The sequence below is a fragment of the Puntigrus tetrazona genome, chromosome 20 (assembly GCF_018831695.1).
Source record: "Puntigrus tetrazona isolate hp1 chromosome 20, ASM1883169v1, whole genome shotgun sequence".
Lineage (NCBI taxonomy): Eukaryota > Metazoa > Chordata > Actinopteri > Cypriniformes > Cyprinidae > Puntigrus > Puntigrus tetrazona.
This window is the reverse complement of record NC_056718.1, coordinates 3,634,145-3,655,429: the sequence shown is the minus strand read 5'-3', so window position 1 is coordinate 3,655,429 and position 21,285 is coordinate 3,634,145. Positions and strand designations below refer to the sequence as shown.

General features: G+C 36.3%; 1 protein-coding gene across 25 annotated transcripts in view; it reads left to right on the top strand.

The window, feature by feature from the left end:
• The window catches only part of nrxn3b (neurexin 3b), a 231,778-nt gene extending 214,637 nt beyond the window's left edge, over nucleotides 1-17,141 (top strand). For 9 of the 25 annotated variants that reach the window (XM_043219667.1, XM_043219663.1, XM_043219668.1 and 6 more), the window contains 2 exons: nucleotides 4,190-4,271; nucleotides 12,749-17,141. In XM_043219667.1, the coding sequence (XP_043075602.1) occupies nucleotides 4,190-4,271; nucleotides 12,749-13,710 (1,044 nt within the window). In that variant the 3' untranslated portion in view covers nucleotides 13,711-17,141. Of the gene's footprint in view, nucleotides 1-4,189; nucleotides 4,272-10,857; nucleotides 11,510-12,748 lie in introns of all 25 variants that reach the window. The other 16 variants (XM_043219681.1, XM_043219666.1, XM_043219670.1 and 13 more) reach the window with 9 other exon arrangements.
• The last annotated feature ends 4,144 nt before the right edge of the window (nucleotides 17,142-21,285 follow it).

Sequence of the window (21,285 nt, the reverse complement as noted above, 5' to 3'; positions counted from 1 at the left end):
CAACAGACACTGTTTTGTTGAAAACAGGGAACATTGGCCAGGGTCCTAAAGGATACAATACAATGCTTTGTCACGTCTACAATGCAGTGTTACATATTCAAACACTCAGTGAAGGTGACATTAGCCAGACAACAATGCATATCATTCTGATCTTGCTTTTTTTTCCGAGCGTCCCAGAAGACTGGCTTGAGCAAAAAGACTTGTGGCAGGCCTTTGACAGGGATATGGCCTGGCGGCATCGATTCTTTGTAATACAAGCTTTTCTCATGTCCGTCTGTCAAAGCCAAGATCTGACATGATAATGCAGATCAGAAGTGACCCGATCGAAACAAGTGCTTCCGGCACTAGGATGGCTATCTTGTTGGAAATGACAGCAGTAGAGTGAGAGTCTTCTTCTGGAAGTTCTGGAAGTGTTTGCATTGTAGAGGTGAAAGTAAAACAGACAGTCCAAATGAGTCGAAATAGAGTGTCTGGCTATTCACAATGCTGTATCCTCCACCCACTCATTTTCCAGAGCTTTAGCTTCTAGTACAGTAGACACTGCCGTTAGAGACATGACACTGCACTGATGATACTGTACTCACCAGGGTGTTCCTATTACAGGGCATTACAGTTATTAAATATGACATGACCTCATAGCCATGGCATTGCATCTCCATCATATCAGCACTCTAAACATTCTACACCACCTTGAGTCTAGTCCCTCATGATTTCATGTTTACTGTGAGAGAATAAGGAAATTATTTTCTCACAAAATGAGGAAAATTCTGCTTCCAAAATACGTTTTTGTATAGCATGGAGATTTTTTGACAAAATTGGATTTAGCCAACTGTGAAATCGTTTTTTGTAAAGTATGCCAGCTAGGGACACTAGATTTGATGTCACTGTGAAAACAGGCTCATCATTGTCAAGCATGCTGTAAATACATGTCTTTTTCCCGATACCTTCCCATTTCATTTTCTTTTTGAAAGAGCTTTATCATGTATGTGAGTGCTGCAGATGTTCCCACTCTGAATTCAGTTTGCTTTATGTCCACAATAAAGTTGACTTTAAATGCATTTTAGCTACTGATATTGTAAGAAAAATAAATATTTTATTTTGTGTTAGAAATACCCTCCCTCCTCATGTTAAATTGCCTGTTGTTATAAGGACTTTTATTCTGACGGGGGGAAAGAGCGGTGAATACAAAAATAAAGTGGAGAAAAAGAGCTTGTCCGTATTCGATGGTTTTATTTAAATAAACATTTAGATAAAGCCCCGAAAACACCCACAAGCGCACAAGTAAAGCGTTACAATATTATACTGTCAGTTTATCTTATGAAATTCTGTAATTTAATGTCATTTTGAACAAGTACATAGATTTTGACACACCTCTTTCCTGTGGCCATAATGGAGAGAAATTCCATTGCAATACACAATTCATAAACTTCATGAACATCATCTTACTTGTTCTGAATCAGATCCAAAGTACAGTAACTAGTAATTTACTAATTTTCACTGGATACCTTTTTAGCTCTTATATAAGTAATAATTAACATTATTGTACATTCTACTTTTTTATCCATATATGTACAACATTATGATATACTGTACAGAGTCTATCTTTTAAATCAGTTGGCACACCATTTTAGCCATGATATTTTTTTACAGGCAGTAGACTCCAAAGCAGTGCAAGTTTTTCAGTGACAGCCATAATCTGAGATTTGTTCTGCTAGATTGTAGACTTGTACTGTACATTAACATAAGATGTGTTATTAGGTCTACCCTTTACTTAAACAGAATACACTTTGTTGTTCTGAAGCTGAGTAGTTCACTCTAGGCAGTATGAAATTGCTTTTGTATTGGCCTTATATTTCAGCTGTGGCCACAAACAGTAGATGGGACATTAGTGTCGTCTCTATGGTACTCTGTGCAAGCAGAAAGTCATTTCTGAGCTGTTATGGCTTGGACTAGCCTGTCCTTTGACACCACTTCTGCAACTGGTCATGCACGAACATATCTGTCAAATCTCTGCTGTGATTTCACACTCTGGGAAACTGTACTGAACAGTATTAAGGAACTACGAGAGGTGAGCGCCCTCTGATCTTGAGGAGGTTTGTCAATGCCACATCTGCTGTTAATGTGACAGGATCACAGCTGAATTAACCATCAGTTGGCTGAATCATTATCTGGTTATGCAGCACCATTATGACTGCACTATGGCAATTCTTTAGAGAATTAATTTCCATGCTTGTCCTAGCTAATCAAAGGAGTTAATAGTGGACTTCAGCACGAAGCAGGTGCGCTCTTACCATCCCATCATGATCAACGGGACCCCCATTGGAGAGAGTGGACAGTTTTCGGTACCTGGGTGTTCACATCACGCAGGACCTGTCTTGGTCCTGTCACATCAACGCCCTGGTGAAGAAGGCCCGGCAGCGTCTATACCATCTGAGGCGCTTAAGGGACTTCAGACTCCCATCTCAGGTGCTCAGGAACTTTTAAACCTGCACCATTGAGAGTGTCCTGACGGGAAACATCACCTCCTGGTTCGGGAACAGCACCATGCAGGACAGACGAGCCCTTCAAAGGGTGGTGCGGTCAGCTGAGTGCACCATCCGCACTGAGCTCCTGTGCTGCTATATATATATATATATATATATATATATATATATATATATATATATATATATATATATATATATATTTTTTTTTTTTTTTTTTTTTTTTTGACGCTGGGCGGTTGTAAAAAACATTTCACTGCATGTCGTACCATGTATGTATATGTATGTGACAAATAAAATTTTAATTTGATTTGATTTGATTTGATTAGCTGGTCTAGCTTTCACCATTCTGCCAGCCTGCAATAAAATTAGCAAATGATGCTTTGCACAGTGCATTTATAAACAATCACTGCTCAAACCATAAAACAAATATTAGACAGAAATCTATGGAGATAATACAGCAGTAAAACTTGAGATAGAATATACAAATTTACATTCTGAACTCATGTCTCCTGTCTAGAATAGTGTTCTTATATGCTGTTCAGGCAATTTAGTTGGTGTCACATCTAAAACATTCTTAGAGGTGGGTCTCCACGACATTATTGCAATACAGGAAAACCATATATGGCCCTGCAAAAAAAACCCTGCATATTCAAAACATATAGGTATGTTTTGAAGCATGGATGCTGGTTTTAGGTGGTTCTTTGCTGGTTTATGCTGATCCTTTCACTGGTTTTTGCTGGTAGGCATATTTAAAGAGCGATTTAAAATTTTTCTACCTCAGCAAGGACAGTCAGAGCACACCTCACTTTTTTAGAATGATGAGCTTTGTAGGTGGGGCTTAGAGAAGAAACAAAAATGTACAGAAAAAAATGTAAAAAAGTTTTTGCACCAAACCGCATAAGCACATTGCATTACACCTAATATATACCAAAAAAAAAATTATTTATAGCAATATCATATGACCCTTTTAACTATGAAGTTCTTACCCTTAATTAAGATAGCAGCATCCCAAAACATATTCAGTATTTTGGTGGTGTCTCTCACACAAACTATAAGTAGATTAGTAAATTTACTTTTCCTGACATCCTCTCTATCCTAGTACGTATGCGCTTTTCCAGGCTCCAGCCGAATTCTGTTTCATTAGCCTGTCAAACTCAATAATAGTTAGAGCCCATCTTCTCACCAAGCACTGCAAACTCAATCAGTGCTATGATTTCATAACCCTTGCTTTGTGACAGGGCTTATTTTATCGAGGCACCGATCCACTCTGATTAACAGGCTGTGCGTGCATGTGGGGTGAAATACAACACTGCCAGAGTGTCCAGGCTGGGAGAGAATGAGAAGGCGGGAACAAGTGTGTTCATAAATCAGAATTATGGGATAGAGGAAGGTGCTGATGAGCGAACAGAAGGCGAGCGTCTAGAGACGGTGATGATCTGTGACGGCCTATGAGAAGCTGGAGATGATAGGAGATGTATGAAGAGCTAGCCACCATAAATAAACCCAAATAGAAAAACAACTCTGACATTTCAGTCCCCGGTCTGCTGCCCTTGAGAAATAAGGGAGAGAAGTAAAATATAATGCTTGCTGCAATGATGTGTTTTCATTGTTTTTACCCATGATCCTCTTTGTAATGGTAGATTTGGCTTCACTTAAACCTTTGTTCTTTTTGTTTTGTCTCCACGCGCCTCTGGCTGAACCAGCAGACAACAGATGACATTGTGTCCTCTGCAGAATGTTCCAGCGACGACGAGGATCTGGAGGAGTGTGACGGGGGACACACAGGTGGGATGGATGTGTTATGGTTGTGCTTGCTTAAACTTGGTCTTTCAATCTCTTCTATTTGAGTTCTCCCTCTCAAAGCATCACCCCCATGACAACCCAGTGTAACTTCAAAAGTGTCACTAAAAGCAATTTTTCAAGCTCAAAAACTAAAGTAGTAAAAACATATGTATAGAGTTAAATAAAGTGGTATATCACTGATATATTTGGACACATAAGTCATAATACATGTATTTATGTGACTGAGCTAGAATATACAAGATCATACCAAATTATATCTACAAACAAATGTTACTGAATATTTTCACAGGACTTCTGAGGATTAACTTTTTGAGTTTTTTGTAATAATCTTTAGGTAAAAGTCATTTAAATCTAATACATTAACTAACAAACATTCCACTAATATGTGACTTACAGAAAGTGTCCGTCCATTAATTACATTGATAAATGAGGGCTATATTGCATATATATTGTAATACAGACATTTGCTTCCAAATAATAATGTTTAAAAGAATTATTAATAATAATTGCAGCAGATAAAAGACAAAGAATAAGGTTTTCTTAATTTTGAACAGTATATCTATTATTCTTGTAAATATGTCACTTCTTTTGATATTTTGTTGTTTATTATGCATAAAGTTTAAGACGTGATTTATGTGTCCAAATTGTGTTCTATTTAAGTCTTTGGGCTGATTGGTTTAAATCAGTTTACATGCAATTATATATTAATATATTGTGATGGAATGAAATGAGACAGGAAGCATTGGGCTGTTTCAGAGTTACACTTGATTATGGGGCCGAACGTTACTAACATGGTTGTGTGTTTATACTAATTTTGTCCTCTCAGCGATCAACAGAGAGACAAACTTTATGATAAAAGTACAAAATTAGTATCAAACTCCATGTAGTTCACTCTGATGCTTCAAAATGTATCAATCCTGTACACAATGGATTTCTTGCAGTGCGTGTGTGTGTGCGTCTTTGACAGATGATACATTTTGAGTGGTTTACAAATCAAATAATAATAATGCTTTGAGCATAGAGATTTCTGATGTGTAGCGAACTAACTGCAACAGAAACAACTCCTCCTTCCTGTTTGTTCCTTTGTTTCCTCACATTGAAGGCTTGCCTTACGTTAAAACATCTAATAGAGAACAGATATCTTCGAATTTCTGTGCTCACCTTTCTCCACACATAGCCTCTGTTTCCTCAAGGTTAAACAAACACTTTTGCGTAGTATAACTGTTGTATTAATCGATATAGTTATGATAAAAGCTAATTTTCAAAGAACTAGGGATTGTCAGACTCCTGTCGTCAGCCATTCCAGTATATGATACCCTGCTGTTGATTTTAGTGCTTACAAGGCCATTATGGATGCAAGGCTTGTTTGGTTTATGAAAGTTCAATGGTCTGCTGCCCTGTACTGGTACAAAGGGCCTTTAATTGCTTCTAAATGTCATCAGAACACTAATTAAGGCCCTTGAATTTACATCTAACCACACGTGTTACACAAAACATATGTCCTGCGTTGACCATTTTTTTATACCTTCCACTCTTAAACACACCAATTAAAACCATGTTTGCTGGCATCATGCTTTGATTGTTTATATTTTCAGTTGTAAAAATGACTTCCAGCTAAAACAGACGTTTTGTTTTTATAATTTTTAAAGCGTCATACTATTTACCTTGCAAGCTAGTATCCATATGGTCTGTCATTACCTTTGACTTTACAGATGGCCCCTATTTATTTGTTCATTAATTTTACTGCATATTTTTCTCAAACTTACAAGGTCACTCTGCTCATTATCCTAAGATTTACTCTGTACTAGTTTTGAAACCTGATGGCAGACAGTTGTGCTTTGGTTAAATTATCCCTAACTGTGTTAAATCTAATACCATCCCCAAGTCCTCTCAATTTCAATGACAACAGGAAGTATGCTAAGGGACGTTCCAGTGTTACCTTTCATTTCTTCTCATCTGACATTCAAAACGAATACACTTAGCCACAAACCACCACACTCATATGATTTCATGTTGACACAGAAATTCACATCATCAATCTGACCTTCAGTTCAAATTTCCTAGACAGTTTGCATGATACTTTCTGTTTTGTTTCTGTTTTGGTTGAACCTTTTCATGTGGAAATACATCTTCCTACTGTATCCACTCTTCAACATTCCATTCATGTGATTTGGGTTTATTTGCTGTATTTGCAAGACTTTTCTATCTTTTTTTACCCTCTTGGGGGGCTTTTTCTTTGATGTCCTCATCCTTCCATTTTCCAGGATTAAAGCTGATCCTCTTGTTTCGCCTCATCTTGTGCCGCATGGAATTTTGGTGGTTGGAAAAAAACCTTAATAATTATCTTCCTCATTTTTATGTTTTGTGCCATTAGGCTAAAATTAAATCCCCACATTCTATACAACAGGAAATAAAAGGCAACAAAATCTTTTCTTGCCATCATATGTTTTATTTATTATTTTTGCCTTGTGCAGGCAACCCCATTCTGTCTCAAGAAAGTTGTGTGTGAAAGAATGACCACTCCCCCCACCCCTCCACCCCTAAACTCATCTTTATTTCTGTGCCTTTCTGCATAGACATGTCTGTTTGAATGCAGATGGCATAAAAAGACTTTTATTGCCACAAAGTATATCTGTTTTTCTATTTGTTGCTACTGATCAGTCGCATTTGATGCATGCATTGATTGTAAAATAACTGATCCCCAATGGGAGATCTCCATCATGACTCTTGCATGGGTGTTACAAGCTCTATCTTTTGTGCTTCTCCATCCATGAGTTTGCTAACAGGCTGACCATGTGTGCCGTTATCATCTGTCTATGTGTTGATGTCTTTGTCTTTAAATGTTGATTGCTCTATCTGTCTGACGTCTTGCCGATGTTGTTGTTTCTTGTATTTTTGCTGTGAAACACATTTGAACTAATGGGAATTCCACAAAAAGGCTATTATTATGTTGCTTCTTGCAATGCTGTACCAGAGTGGCTACCAAACAACTGTACCACCATAGAAAAGCTGTACATAATAATTAATAATGTGATGCAAAAATCACAATTTTCACAAATCATGCAGTATGGTAAAGTGTTTTTATGTAATATATAGTATTGTATATAGTGTTTTTGCAGATAGTGTTTCTTTTATCTGGAAACTGCAATGAGTTGTGTTTATAGGTGCATTTTTGGAGTTACATGTATGTTGATAGAAACACAGTCATGGTGTATAAAAAGAAATTATACTTTATACTTTAGGATAGCCAATAAATAAATGAAGTAGATTATATGAGTGAACTGGTTTTCAAACTCATGCACAAAGACAACTAACACAATTCCAAATACTTGATGTTTGAATCAAACAGGGGGGAAGCTGGCACCAGTGTAATTCAAGAAGGACGAGCCTTATAAAGTAAAACTGATGTTGTGTCTGTAAGATCCCTAAGGTTGCATCGTGCTGTCATCAACTTGGTTGATTAAGATGGAAAAATAGTTTTCAAAGCAAGACATCAATCAGGAAGAGCATAGCGAGGTGCACAGAGAACACGAGACCCCAAGGAATGGGTTGCTGAACTACCGACACAGGCTGAATTTTGGTGTAGTCAGGCCCCATTGGGCCGGCTGTCACTTTAAAGCAGCTCTCAGATCAGTTTAAGGTTGTTTAGTTGACAGATTTAGCTTAATGGCCATACAACAAATTGAGCAACAGACAGTGGTGGCATGCCTCTGGCTGAGGATATTCATTTAACACCTTGGGTCAAACTGAGATTTGATATGATGAAGCTGCAGCAATCTGTGATACTCCAAGCCCAGATCCCTTAGAGAGACATTTAGAAAGACAACCTAGAGAAAACAAAACCACAGCAACTAAACATCACAGTTGGCAAGGCCAAACTAATTGACCCTTTGCTAAGCCCAAGCTTAAAAATTACTAAAAACTAATACTTCAGGTACAATTAACCATTATTGCTGGGGCACTATTATTGTGTAACATGAAACAAAAAAAAAATCATGTTTTTACTTAGTCGAATGTATTTCAGTCGAATGTTAACTGAATGTCATTACCTTAATAATTAATTTACAGATGGTAACAAGCTCATACTACATAAATTCATACATGATTAGGAGGAGAGCGTAGTTCAGAGATTGCCCAGTCTTATGTTCTGAGGACATGCTCTGTGCAGAGAATTACATTGGTGATGAGTTAGCAGAGGCTGAGCTGAAGGAGAAGAACCACAACAGTCACAGGTTGGCCACAATGTACGGTTGACACAAAAGGATTTGACTGTGGCAAGCTTTCTGAACCACAGGGGCCAGCTCACAAATACTCTTCTTTTTAGGGGATCAGGCAGGTTTAGCCCCGCACACCCACGGCATTCATCACTGTTTGGCAAGACTCAGCGAAAGCAAGATGGTCATGGAGTTTAGACATGGATATCTGTACCGAGGATGCTTGAATTTGGTTGGGGACACAGGAGAGAGAGCACTAAACAGGGAATGTCAGCTGCTTTGGTTAATTACTTTCATTTCAAATTCTCTTGAAAGTTCTGCACAGAAGTTTTTTTTTTGAGAGTGTTAAAAGCTGAGAAAGAGGGTGGCCCTTCAGATTTGTTTACAAGAATTAACTCCAGTAAGCAAATGCAGAGAACGCTACAATCTATTTGAGCTGGAGGCTTAATACAGTGTAGAAGTGTTTGCTTTGTAATGGAGCTTAGCCCAAAGAACATTTCCTCCTATCTTCGCTCTGCAAAACAAATATAGTCCCCTAAGACAAGCACACAGTGTTTGCGCTGAACTAAAACACTGAAAATTATCATTGCTTGTTGAAGTGCTAATGTAAGATTAAAGTATTTACCCAGACATGTGGGGGTCCACTGAGGCGCTGTCTTTGTGTCTGTGGTTTTAGAAGAAACTTTCATCTAGATAAAATCACCTGAAGCTCAGGATAGTCCAGGAAATCATTAAACAAGGCTGTGATAAAGCAGTCTTTTTGTTGCTATATGAAGTTCATTAGATAGTTAGCAGCATCAACTATTAAAAAAAAACATACTGGTCAGCCACACAAGATCTTAATCTCTCACATGTTCTACATACATGCAAACGTAAATATATTTGTCAATTATGTTTATTCAATATATCTGTCAAATGGTTTCTGTCTTTTAAGAATGCCATTTTATGGAATCCCCGGTCTTTATTGTCATTAATGCTGAGCGAACAGCTGTTGGCTATACAATGACCTCTGCCAAATATTTTTGTTCTAAATTGGCTTGATGCATTAATGATTAAGGATTATATTTACATGATTATAATAGCAATGTATTTATCTTTCTATTGAGATTTTGTTGATTCACCTGTATGTTTCAATTTGGTACAGATGTATAAAGTATCCAACAGCCTTTTGCCCATGAGTTTCTCAATATCCTGTAACCCTGTTCTTAGCCCTTCTGATCCCAGCTTGCAGTGCTGTGATTCTACTTTCCCTAAATGCAACTTGTTAAAAAGCATGATATCACCTTGCAGTAAAAATCTAAAGTAAAAATCCCCTCTTTTCCTGAAATATGTCCCTGCTTTGTGCTGTCAAGCTACTAACAAGAAATTTACAAAAGAAAACTAATAATGGTATTATTAGTTGCAAAGGTGGTGATGGTACAGTGTCCCTTCTCCATTTGACTTCACTATGTGCTTTCTGATTATTTTAATCTTGATAGTGTGAGAGAATTTCAGTTATTTCTATGTGCTTTTATTGTTTTTTTTTTTGTTTATACATGTATACATATATATATCCTCTGGTTTGTGTATATTTATATATGTATATATCTATTTACTGTACATGTATATCTAACTGTTTTGTATAAAATTATTCGAAAGAGAATTCTATCCAAAATGCTGTATTTCCGTAGTTTTCACAAATCAGTATGCTGACTAAAGGCATTTGGAACATTTTGTGCTTTATTAGATTAAATAAACAAACAAACAAACACTTGGATTTTAAAGTCAGCTCTGTGTATGATTATTATACAAACACACATAAAATGAAGTAGTAATAAAAAAAGAGAATGAGATATCTGTCTGATTTTTGTATGAAGTGTATGAAGTGGTCCAGATGTTTGCCTCTCAGCATATCTCTGGCATTGTTTTTTTGGATGGAATTCTCCTTCAAAGTTCAAATAACAATACATTGGTATATTTTTTTATTATTATTTCTATACTGATTCTTGTATAGTTTCTCTCTTTTTTTCTTGTTTAGCTTGGTCAATATTTAAAAGCATGTGAGAACTGTATAGCGGTATATACAGCCATATACGCATAATTGTTATCACGAAAAAAAAAAATACTAATACTAATTCCTCACCACTATCTACTCCAAATCTTCGAAGTCAGTTAAATATCGATCAACATTTTTCTCAGTTTAAAATCTGACTTCTAAATTGTTGAAATCTAATTTTTTTACAAAAATGGAAACTGCATGGGACAGAAGTTGCAGCTTAGGGTCTGTAAGAGTGTCAGTCTTGAGAGTGCTATATGATCTGGTAGATGGGCATGTATATGCTCATTGTTTGTATATCCCCATCCCTTCCTTACAGCCCAAAGCTCTATTGCCGCCCGACCGCTTCGTACCGCCCTTACATGGACATGGCAACTGACGTACACGTTCACTTCCATCTATGTCATTTCCTACCTAGTCTGTTCATAGGCCTTCCTCTTCCCCTCCCTCTCTCTCTCTCTCTCTCTCTCTCTCTCTCTCTCTCTCTCTCTCTCTCTCTCTCTCTAGTTCTTTTTCCATACCTCTTTCTCTCTTTTGCCCCTTCCCTTCTCCTCTTAGCAATGGTACAGTATGTATAGTCATTCAATCATTTAAAGAATTTATTTTAAAAAAGAACAAAGAAAATACGTATCTGTAGATACTTCAAAGCAAAATTAACGAAAAAAAGAAAATGTACAGTTTTCTTTTGTAGAGAAAATGATTTATTTATCAAAAGAAAGAACAAATGAGCAGAATGGTGAAGTTATTTTTCATGTCATGGTGTGAATGTATGTGTCGTTGCCTCCCTGTATCATCTTGTCTACGAAAAAATATGATAAAATCAGAAAATAAATTGATTGCCTAATTAAATCATTAGAGATAACCATACTTATCCCCAAGCATTCTTACACAACTTTCTTAATTTTTTGTAAATTTTTTCTTCCTGCCAAAATCATGCGGGCAATTTGTTGATGTAAGTCACAGAACTGATGGTATGCTTCCACCTTTTGATTAATTGTTTTATGGGCTTATTTTTTTTTTTAGACTAATTTTCTTTTTTATGTACTTTACGTCTCTTTTTGACTCTTTTTGTGCATTTGGTTTGCGAATGTTTCTAGTGCTTTGCTCTAACCATTAACCATTGTTTGCATTGCTTTTATTTTTATTTTCTCCTTTTAGTTCTTTTGGTCCATTGTTTGAGACCTGTGTTGCCTTATAGTGCCCTTTGTTTGTAAACAGCAAAGCCACCTTGGCGTAAGTTCGAGCAGATTCAACCACCATCTGAATGTATGCAAAAAAATAAATAAAAGAATCTATAAGAGCAAGTCCAATTTATAATAGATCTCAAGAAAAACAATCCAAAGATGTTTGTGTAAATTCAGTTAATCTAGCTCAATGCACGTTTACTGTTTTAACTAAAATTCAGTCGGTTGAATCTAGTGAAGCCCAATGTGTTATCTTCTCAAAAATTAGAATGTCTGTCAAATTGAGCGATGCGAATTGTATATGGTATGACATAGTGTTCATATATGAGACTAAGCATTCAGGTGTTGTTGAACTGTCATGTGACTTGTCATTGTGGCAATTTCATAAGAACTGTCAAAAGGCAATTGGCTTTCATCTCAAGTGTGAAGAAAAGAAAAAAGGGATTTTCTCTACAGTCTTGATAAGCTGCTCAGAAAATTAGAAATCTCAATACAATAATTGTACTTTTGGGAGTGTTCTATATATTACGCTCGCTGCTGGTCTTATTTTCATTGATCCAACAGGATGCTTAGATATAAATTTCCTAAATGAATTCACAACGTGAGCAGTTGCTCAAAACAGATCGGCTCAGTTTTTTATTTAAAACATTCTACACAAATCTACACTTAGCAATACAAAGATGTTCAGGGTTTGCTTGTTTCGGTCATTCTGAGTTGCTGCGGTGCAGTAATTTTGATAGGTGTTCTATGTAGATGTCAGTTCAACAGAGTATGCCAAAAAGAAAGCTCAAGACCCTGCATGTCCCTTGAAGCCTTTTGATAAATTTACCTTGCATTTTTACATTTCTGTTCTCTCTTTCAGTTCTTTCTTGATTTGTTTTGGCCATTGGTTTAGACAAGTGTTTTTTGTCATATTTTTTTCCAAATGTTCTTGCTTTGCTGTAATTGGTCATGTACAGTTGCCTGTTTGCAAGCAGCCGAAGCTGAATGGACACTAATTTCCTTTCTTTTTCTTCTGCTTGTCAGGAGGGGAGTTAGTTATCCCTGTTCTAGTTGAGGATCCCATAGACACCCCCCCTGTTTCCACTCGAGCCCCTTTCATCCCCCTTCCCCCGACCCTACACCCCGTCCTCACCATTATTGAGACCACCAAAGAGTCCCTGTCAATTGCCACTGAGGCGGGGGTACCTTGCTTGTCGGACCAAGGCAGCGATGATTGTGATGATGATGATGGTGATGATGATGATGATGGTGATGGCTTGGTGATATCGGGGTTTGGCTCTGGGGAGGCCTTCGACTCTAGCCTCCCCCCTACTGACGATGAAGATTTTTACACCACCTTCTCCCTGGTAACAGATAAGATCTTGACCACATCGACCTATGAAGGTGGCTACAAAGCTCTCGCACCCAAGTGGGAAGTAAAGGATTTTAAACCTAGCAAGGCCTCTGAGGCAGGCAGGACTACAGCGATCCCGCCTCTGCCTGACTTCAGGAGCTCAGCGGCATCGCCTGTCACGTCTGAGACCGCTCCTAAAATCCCAGCTGGGAAAATGAACAACCGTGAGATCAAACCCCAACCGGATATAGTGCTACTACCACTCCCCACATCTTTCGACATAGACGGCACAAAACCGAGGGGGCCGTACATCACCCAGCCCATGTTGCGCACCATCCCCAGTGCTCAGCCCACTGTGCCAGGTATCAGGAGAGTGCCTCCTGGTGCCTCAGAGGTAATACGTGAGTCCAGCAGCACTACAGGTATGGTGGTGGGTATTGTCTCTGCTGCTGCCCTGTGCATCCTCATCCTCCTTTATGCCATGTACAAATACAGGAACAGGGACGAGGGCTCATATCAGGTAGATGAAACACGGAACTACATCAGCAATTCTGCACAGAATAATGGCACAGTAGTCAAAGACAAACAGCCCAGCACTAAGGGTGCCAGCAACAAGAGGCCCAAAGACAAGGACAAGGAATACTATGTATAAAACTAAATCTGAATGACAACTCATAGACAGAACAATATCTGAAAAATTTTAAACAGAAAACAGTGATTTTACACAAAAAAATCCTTTAAGAACTCAAACACATTGAGTCGAAATGAACCCATTTCCGAGTTATGTGATTTGAAGCACACTTAAGCATATGGTAAGCATAGGAAGAAAGCAAATAGGACTCTGGGGACCTTGATACCTTACTGGTTGTGGGACAATGCCAGTGTAAAATATCTCATTGTTACATTGTTATCCCTCAAGTGACTTTCTGAGGTACAAAATCCTTGGTGTAAAAAAAGATGAAGGAAAAAAAAAAACAAAGCAACCCTTGTCCATTGTAACCCTGTACAAATCAATTATGATCATGGGTAATGGTCATGATTATTGGACATGCATGTGATGTGTGTGATGTAGTACTGATATCTTTGCAAAGAGGAGAACTAAAGGATGTTGTTTTGGAAATGCAAAGTGGGAAAATTGCCATAAAACAGTACTTTTCTAACCCACGCTGGAGAAGTGTTCCATTAAACAAATGGTATGTTTGTCTTTTTTATAGTTTTTTTTTTTTTTTGAGTATGTATTTCAGGGGTTTACTGATTGAAAAATGTTTTTTTTTACTTGTATTAACATACTCATTTCCCCTTCATTTCTGTTTTTATTTTTCATCCTTTTCTCTTCCTGTATCTGTCAAGGACTAATTTGCTTTAACATTTGTATTCTGATTGAGCTCTGTCATGTATAGCCAGTTTCAACTGAAAAGCATCCATCTTTAACAAATTAAAAATCAGACATTCAAAATTAAATTTAGGAATCCCTCTTTCAGTTTTGACTCCCTAAGTCGCACACACAACTCACATCAAATAAACAAAGCATGACAACTGAAAGAGGGCTGAAATATGAATTTATTTGAGGAAGTCAAAAGTGTATATTTCATGTTGTCACAGTCATCTGTGTCAAACAATAAATATGTTTACATATTTTATTACATCATAGATTATTGTACATAACAGTTGATTTTGACATTTTTCATACTCTTTCTGTACAAACTGAACAAACATCTTTGTTTATTGTAGCTCATCCAGTGTAGCTCATCCAAACGTCTGAGCCCATGTTAACAATCAAATTGATATTCAAAACTGAATATAAGCAGGGAAATGGTCAGAAGGTTTCAGTATTTTAGGTGAACAAATAAATAAAGTAATATTATGAACAATGAAGAAATATTTCTTCACTAATTTCTCTGTTGCTAATCAGATCAAATAATTTGTCTAATTTCAAATCTGACAAAGGGCAGATTTTCCTGCTACTGTTTATGTACACAAATTAAGAGTGATAAAAACACCAGCACCTCATTTATAAAGTGTGTACTTAAAGATGTGCGTATGCTTAAATTCATGCCAGTGCTCATGTTTATAAAAACTTTTTAGAGTCTTTGATGTTGAAAAGTGCTAAGCGTCGTGTCAGGGTATGAGTAGAAGTACACACTTTTTATTTTTGGAGTATTACAACTTTCTGGAAAAGTAAGTTTGTATAAATTATGATAATTGGTAAGATTTTATATGTTAATGACATTAATTAGGAGTAATTTACAGTGCAGAGAGCTGAAACCATTAAGTTGCACTCAAGTTCAAAAAGCATTAACGATTCATAGATCGCACATCTGAAAGAGAGGTGTAAGTGCATGTTCTGTTCATATGTTCATTCTATGAATCAAACGTACACATATTTGAGAGATGATCATAGGATCAAATTTAGGACAGTTTCTGCACAACATTTTATAAATGAGGCCCAAACCTTTGGAGTCCATGTCAGATCAAATGCCACTGTCAATAAAGCAAAAACATTTGTTTTATGTTTACTTTATTACTTTACTTCTTGTCATTGTTTATGATATTACTTTATGACAAATTTAAAATGTATAAATGCAAAATAGAATTTTACCTTTGTGGTCCCAGACATTTGGACCCAACTGTACCTGCATAAAGTGCAGTCGAAGAGTATTGGAACAGTAATGTATGTTAACCTGTCTCAATGTTGTTACTGAGTCAGATCATTGAAAATAATAACTTTATCTGGTAGAAATCACCTCCACACAATTAGTACTCCATGTAACTGGTTATTTTACAGCTGGTTTTTGTTTTGTATTTAAATAAGGTTACAAGAGCTCATAAAATAAAGGTGGATGATGGATTGGATTCATACTGCCACCATATTTCTGAAACATTTTATTTATTTATTTTGGTCTGTGTCTCATTCTGTGTATTTATGATTTTCACCATGTTGCGCTGTTGTCGTGCAGTCTTCTAGGTTTGTTGCATTATGCTCATTCGTGCTGGCAGTAGTTGCAAATCCTTTTTTTTCTCAAGTATATTCATTCTTTTTTTGTTATCATCACAGCACTCAAGAGTTGTGCTGTCATTTTTATTTTGTGTTTTTTTTTTTCAATTCATTATTGTTTTCACTCTTGACAACTATGTCCAGCAATAAAAATGTTCCCAGTTGTTTTTAAGGCTAGTGTGAAATGTTCTATTTATTTCCACAAGCTTTTGACATTCCACAGGATTATGAAATTGCTAATAATTATTCATGACTTAATTTTAAAAATATATATGGTTGGAATAACTATGGTTTATTTAAAAAAAAAATCTGTATATGGGGGAAATGCTTATGAAGAAAAGGATTTAGAAATACTGGGGTACGGTGGTTGAAAAAGTTGACAGGTAAAATATCTACTAAAGGTAGTAGGCTACAACTGTGCTTTTAACATGATTCTGGTCATTGAGAGATCAATGAAAAAAGGTAATGCAATACAAATCTATCTGCATTAACTGGTTAAGTAACTTTACAGTATACCATTAGCAGTGCGGACTAATAATCCATAATACAAACAGTGTGTATATTAGAGATTCAAAGTGTAACTGAAAAACAGATTAATGATCACACTGTCATTAAGAAATGTAACACTTCCCAAGTGGAAACATAGCACTGAGCAATTATATTCTTCCTTTTTTCATTATCCCCTGATTTATTTGACAGTCCCTCTGCATTATTAAATGATACGTGGCCAGTTAATCATGTGAACTGAGTTATATCTGATCAGTGTTGTGGCTAATGTTGATGAATGAAATGAGAGCATGCAATCATCTTTCCTCATCATACTGCAGCTGGAGCCCAAATGGAGCATTTGATGAGCTCTCATCACCACTAATAAATGTCCATTTCACAAGAGCTGGCCAAAATTAGGGAAAGCTACAATTATTAGTGCTTAAGCAATGACATCTCAGACTGAGGAGTTTTAACTAGAGAAATAGTTTTCCTCAAAAATAAAATTCAGATATTATTATCATCTCCTTGTGTTGTTTCAAACGTGCATTTCAAATGTGTTGTTTTTTATGGAATAAAAATTGTAAGAATCTTGTAATGGATATTTTCACTACCATGGCTGTTGATCTTTTAAAAAAAGACAAAGTGATGTGAAAACAAACAATTAATTTTAATGGTTCACACAATTTTTTTTCTTTCTTTGTGTAACTAAAAAGTTGTGTGTTATCAAAAGACCTATGCTACGAATAGACCATTAGACCAACAATTAAAAAAGGTAAGTAAATGACATATTTTTAGCTGTTGAGAGAACAAAATTTTATGCTTTGGTTTAAAATGATTTTGTTGGAACACAATCAGCAATAAAGTTTCAAATTATTTTATCTTTCTTAGTTCTATATTGCAGGTAGTCTCAGCACTCCTTTACAGCTGCTTGTCAGACCGCAAACAAACTGCACTGATTTAAATTCAGAATGAAAGTAAAACATTCTCTGAGATAGAAAATGTAGATTGGACTTCTACAAATAAAACGTCAGGGACAATTTTGTTATTTACAAGACAAAATCCAAATCATTCCATATCAGAAAAACAAAAAGTCTCCCTTTTGCTCTGTTTCAATATTTTCCAATTTTAAATTTATCAACATTTTCCTATTTCAAATTCCAGATTTTTCATGTAATTATATTTTCATGACAGTCTACATACAGTAGAATCTACAGACTAAATTTGCATCTGGTCATACTGACATTTGTTCTCATAAAACATGAAAGAATAAGAAATGATGGAGAAAAATCCAGCAATTCAAGGACTTGTTGTGGCACAGCTCTAGGACTGACAGTGATATATTTTGTCCATGAGGATGCGGTTTTGCATTCTGTAGTGTGATTGGATCCAATGAGCTGCAAGAATTGCAGTCGAAAGCTGGCCCTGAAATCAGTCCCTGTTGATTTCGGGTAGGGTGACGGAAATGTGCCATCACAGCAGGAGCCCACTGTAATAACACATCCACCCACCAGCATCAACTTCTGTACAGCTGCTTCTATACAACAGGCTACAGAACTCACAGTAGAGTACTGTCAACTCAACTACTTTATATGAGCAATAATGGACATTGATTACTGTTACAGCAGAATACAGACAGTTTAGTCTTTCAGTATGTGTATTCATGTACGCCTATTAGACTGACATTTCCAGGATAGTCCCAGCTGAGTGAGCCAAAACTAACTACTGAAATGGTTGAAACACAGCAGAAAAAAAAAAAAAAGTAAAAGACTGTTTTATCTTTCGTTTTAGTGTTTGGAATATGCATCAACTGTATGTCACTAAATCACATTTCAATGTATTGACTAAATGACTAAACCTTGTTTTCAACCAGCATCCAATGTCATTTATTCTACAGGAGAGGTATGTGGATAATTAATGGCTGACTGGTATTAGTTATAAGCACAATAATAATGCTATATTATGCAACTGGCAGCAAAACTAAGAAAAAAGATATTAAAGATGTGAAAAAGTGTTGGCCCCCTTCCTGATTTATTTATTTTGTATGTTTTTATTTTTTTCAGACCATCAGACACATTTAAATATTAATCAAAGATAACAAGTAAACACAACATGCAGTTTTTTTTAAATGAGGGGGAAAACAAAACCCAAACCTACGTGGCCCTGTGGTTGGGCATTGTCCTTGAATTTTTTTTTTTTTTTTTTCAGCATAACTCGTGGTTCCATTAATCACAGCAAGTTTTCCAGGTACTAAAGCAGCAAAACAGCCCCATACCATACCACCACCACCACCACCACCACCACCACCATATTTTACTGTTGGCATGATGTTTCTTTTCTGAAGTGCTGTGTTACTTTTTCACCAGATGCAATGGGACACACATCTTTTGTCTTGTCAGTCAACAGTGTATTTTCCCAAAAGTCTTGGGAATCAAGATGTTTTCTGGCAAAACTACTGAGCAAAAAGAACATAAAGGCTTATCTCAAGTCTTGGAACTATGAACCATGTACCATTTTTGCATATGGTGGAGTCATGACCACTGACCTTAACTGAGGCCTGCGGTTTTTTGGATGTTGTTGTGGGGTCTTTTGTGACCTCTTGGACGAGTGGTCGCTGTGCTTTTAATCATTTTGCTGGATCTTTTGGTCTACATTACTTTTGTCATTTAAGTGATTTCTTGATTGATTGCAAACAGGTATGGCAGTAATCAGGCCAGAGTGTGGCTAGTGAAATTGAACTCAGTTATGTTTTAACAGGGCCATGTGCACAACAAACAAATGTGTGTAATTTACTCTACTGGGAGTACACGTGAGACACTCTTAAGTGTTAAAATAACACTGTTCAGGAAGCAGACACACACTGTCAGTTTAAATCTAGATTAAAGACATATCTTTTTAACTTAGCCACAAAATACACTAGTACACTTCTATTATTCAAATTTGTTAAAGGATTGTTAGGCTGCATTAATTAGATCAGCCAGAACTGGGAACAATCCTCATAAAACACAATGTACTCATTACATCGCAAATAGAATGGCATCTACGCTAATATTACTCTGTCTCTTTTTTCTTCTGTTTCTCAGTTCGCATCCAGATAAAATGGTGGATCAGCACCCAGAAATGACGTACATCAGAGAGTAGCACACCTAGATGAGCCCTGTGGACAGATCACCGGAACACCAGATACGCACACACTATAAATCTTTTGCACAATCTGACATAGCTACATTTAAAATTGAACTGTAATTTAAGTGCTGGGTATCCGGTCAGAGGAGAACTGGCCCCAACTGAGCCTGGTTTCTCCCAAGGTTTTTTTTCTCCATTCTTCCATTAGGATGGGGTTTTGGTTCCTTGCTGCTGTCGCCTCTGGTTTGCTTTGTTGAGGCACTTAATTTCTAGTGCTAATTTCTTATTAAATTTAATAACAAATTTTTCAATCTCGTCATTATACATCCCTATCATTATAGTTGATACTGTTCAGTGCTTTAATACAATCTGTATTGGTAAAAGAGCTATAGAAATAAAAGTGATTGACTGATTAATATTGACACAGAATCGCCAAAGAAGAAAATCACAATTTCACCATTTTAGTGGTCAATGTTTGCTTTAGATGGGCTCTTGACCCTTATATTGCTCAAGTTACATTTGGTTTGGCTGTTATAACTTGGTTGTAACAGACAGACAGAAAGACAAGCAAAAGAAAAAAAGTTGTAATGTGATGCTTTTTTTACATAATGATCGTTTGACCTCACTCACCAAGCTAATTTAAAGCCTAAACCTAAAAACGTTAGATTTACCTTGTTGATTACAACAGCCCTGTGATCTACAGTGTCCACTACTTAAAATGATTGCTTAAATATTGGTCTGATAAATCTGATAATAATAATAATTTAAAAAATTGGCCAAAATCAGCGTAAGAATTCAGTTAAACAGATCAACTGAAATCATTAGAAAACAAGCTCCTACAAGTCAAATAAAAACAAACAAACAAACAAACAAACATGAAATAGTAAGAATAAAGAAAATTACAAAGACATTTCAGCTAATAATTTATTCATACCACAATGCAACATGGAAGCCATGGATGAATTTTGATTGGTGTCACCCAGAATGCACTGCAACATGCTTTTTTGATCATCACTGTTGTTGAGATTCACAAGCTGATTCTTGATGTCTGTGTGTCTAAGAAAAGGATACTTTTAAAAGATTTTAAAACAAACGTCTTTTAAGAAAACCCTCAGTTTTTTAAATACTGGAAATTGTATGCTGAGAAATCACAGGGCTCTTAAAATCAACAATATAAATCTAACTTAGCGAAAACACATACCTGTATGTTTATTTGTCTGTCCGTCTGTTATAACTCAGTAATAACAACCAAGCAAAATCTAACTTTGAAAATGTAAGGGTCAAGAGCCCAAAAACAAACAATGACCACGATAATGGTGACGTAAAAAATTTGATTTTCCTCTTTGGTAAGTTTAACATCAAGTGTCTTCAGTCTTCATCTCTCAATTCATGTAATTCATGTCATGTATTCAGTTACTCATGTAATTATGTCATGAACTTAAGCGTTAACGGAACTGCTTTAGAGTTACTTTTACACTCTTGAGTGTGGTCTCATATGTACTCTTAGGAAAGTTAAAGTGTTAAAATAAGAGTGTTAATTTTTTTCCTTTCATAATAAAAACATTAATTTAAAAACTGCATGTTGTGTTATCTTTGATGTTTAAATTTGTTTGATGATCT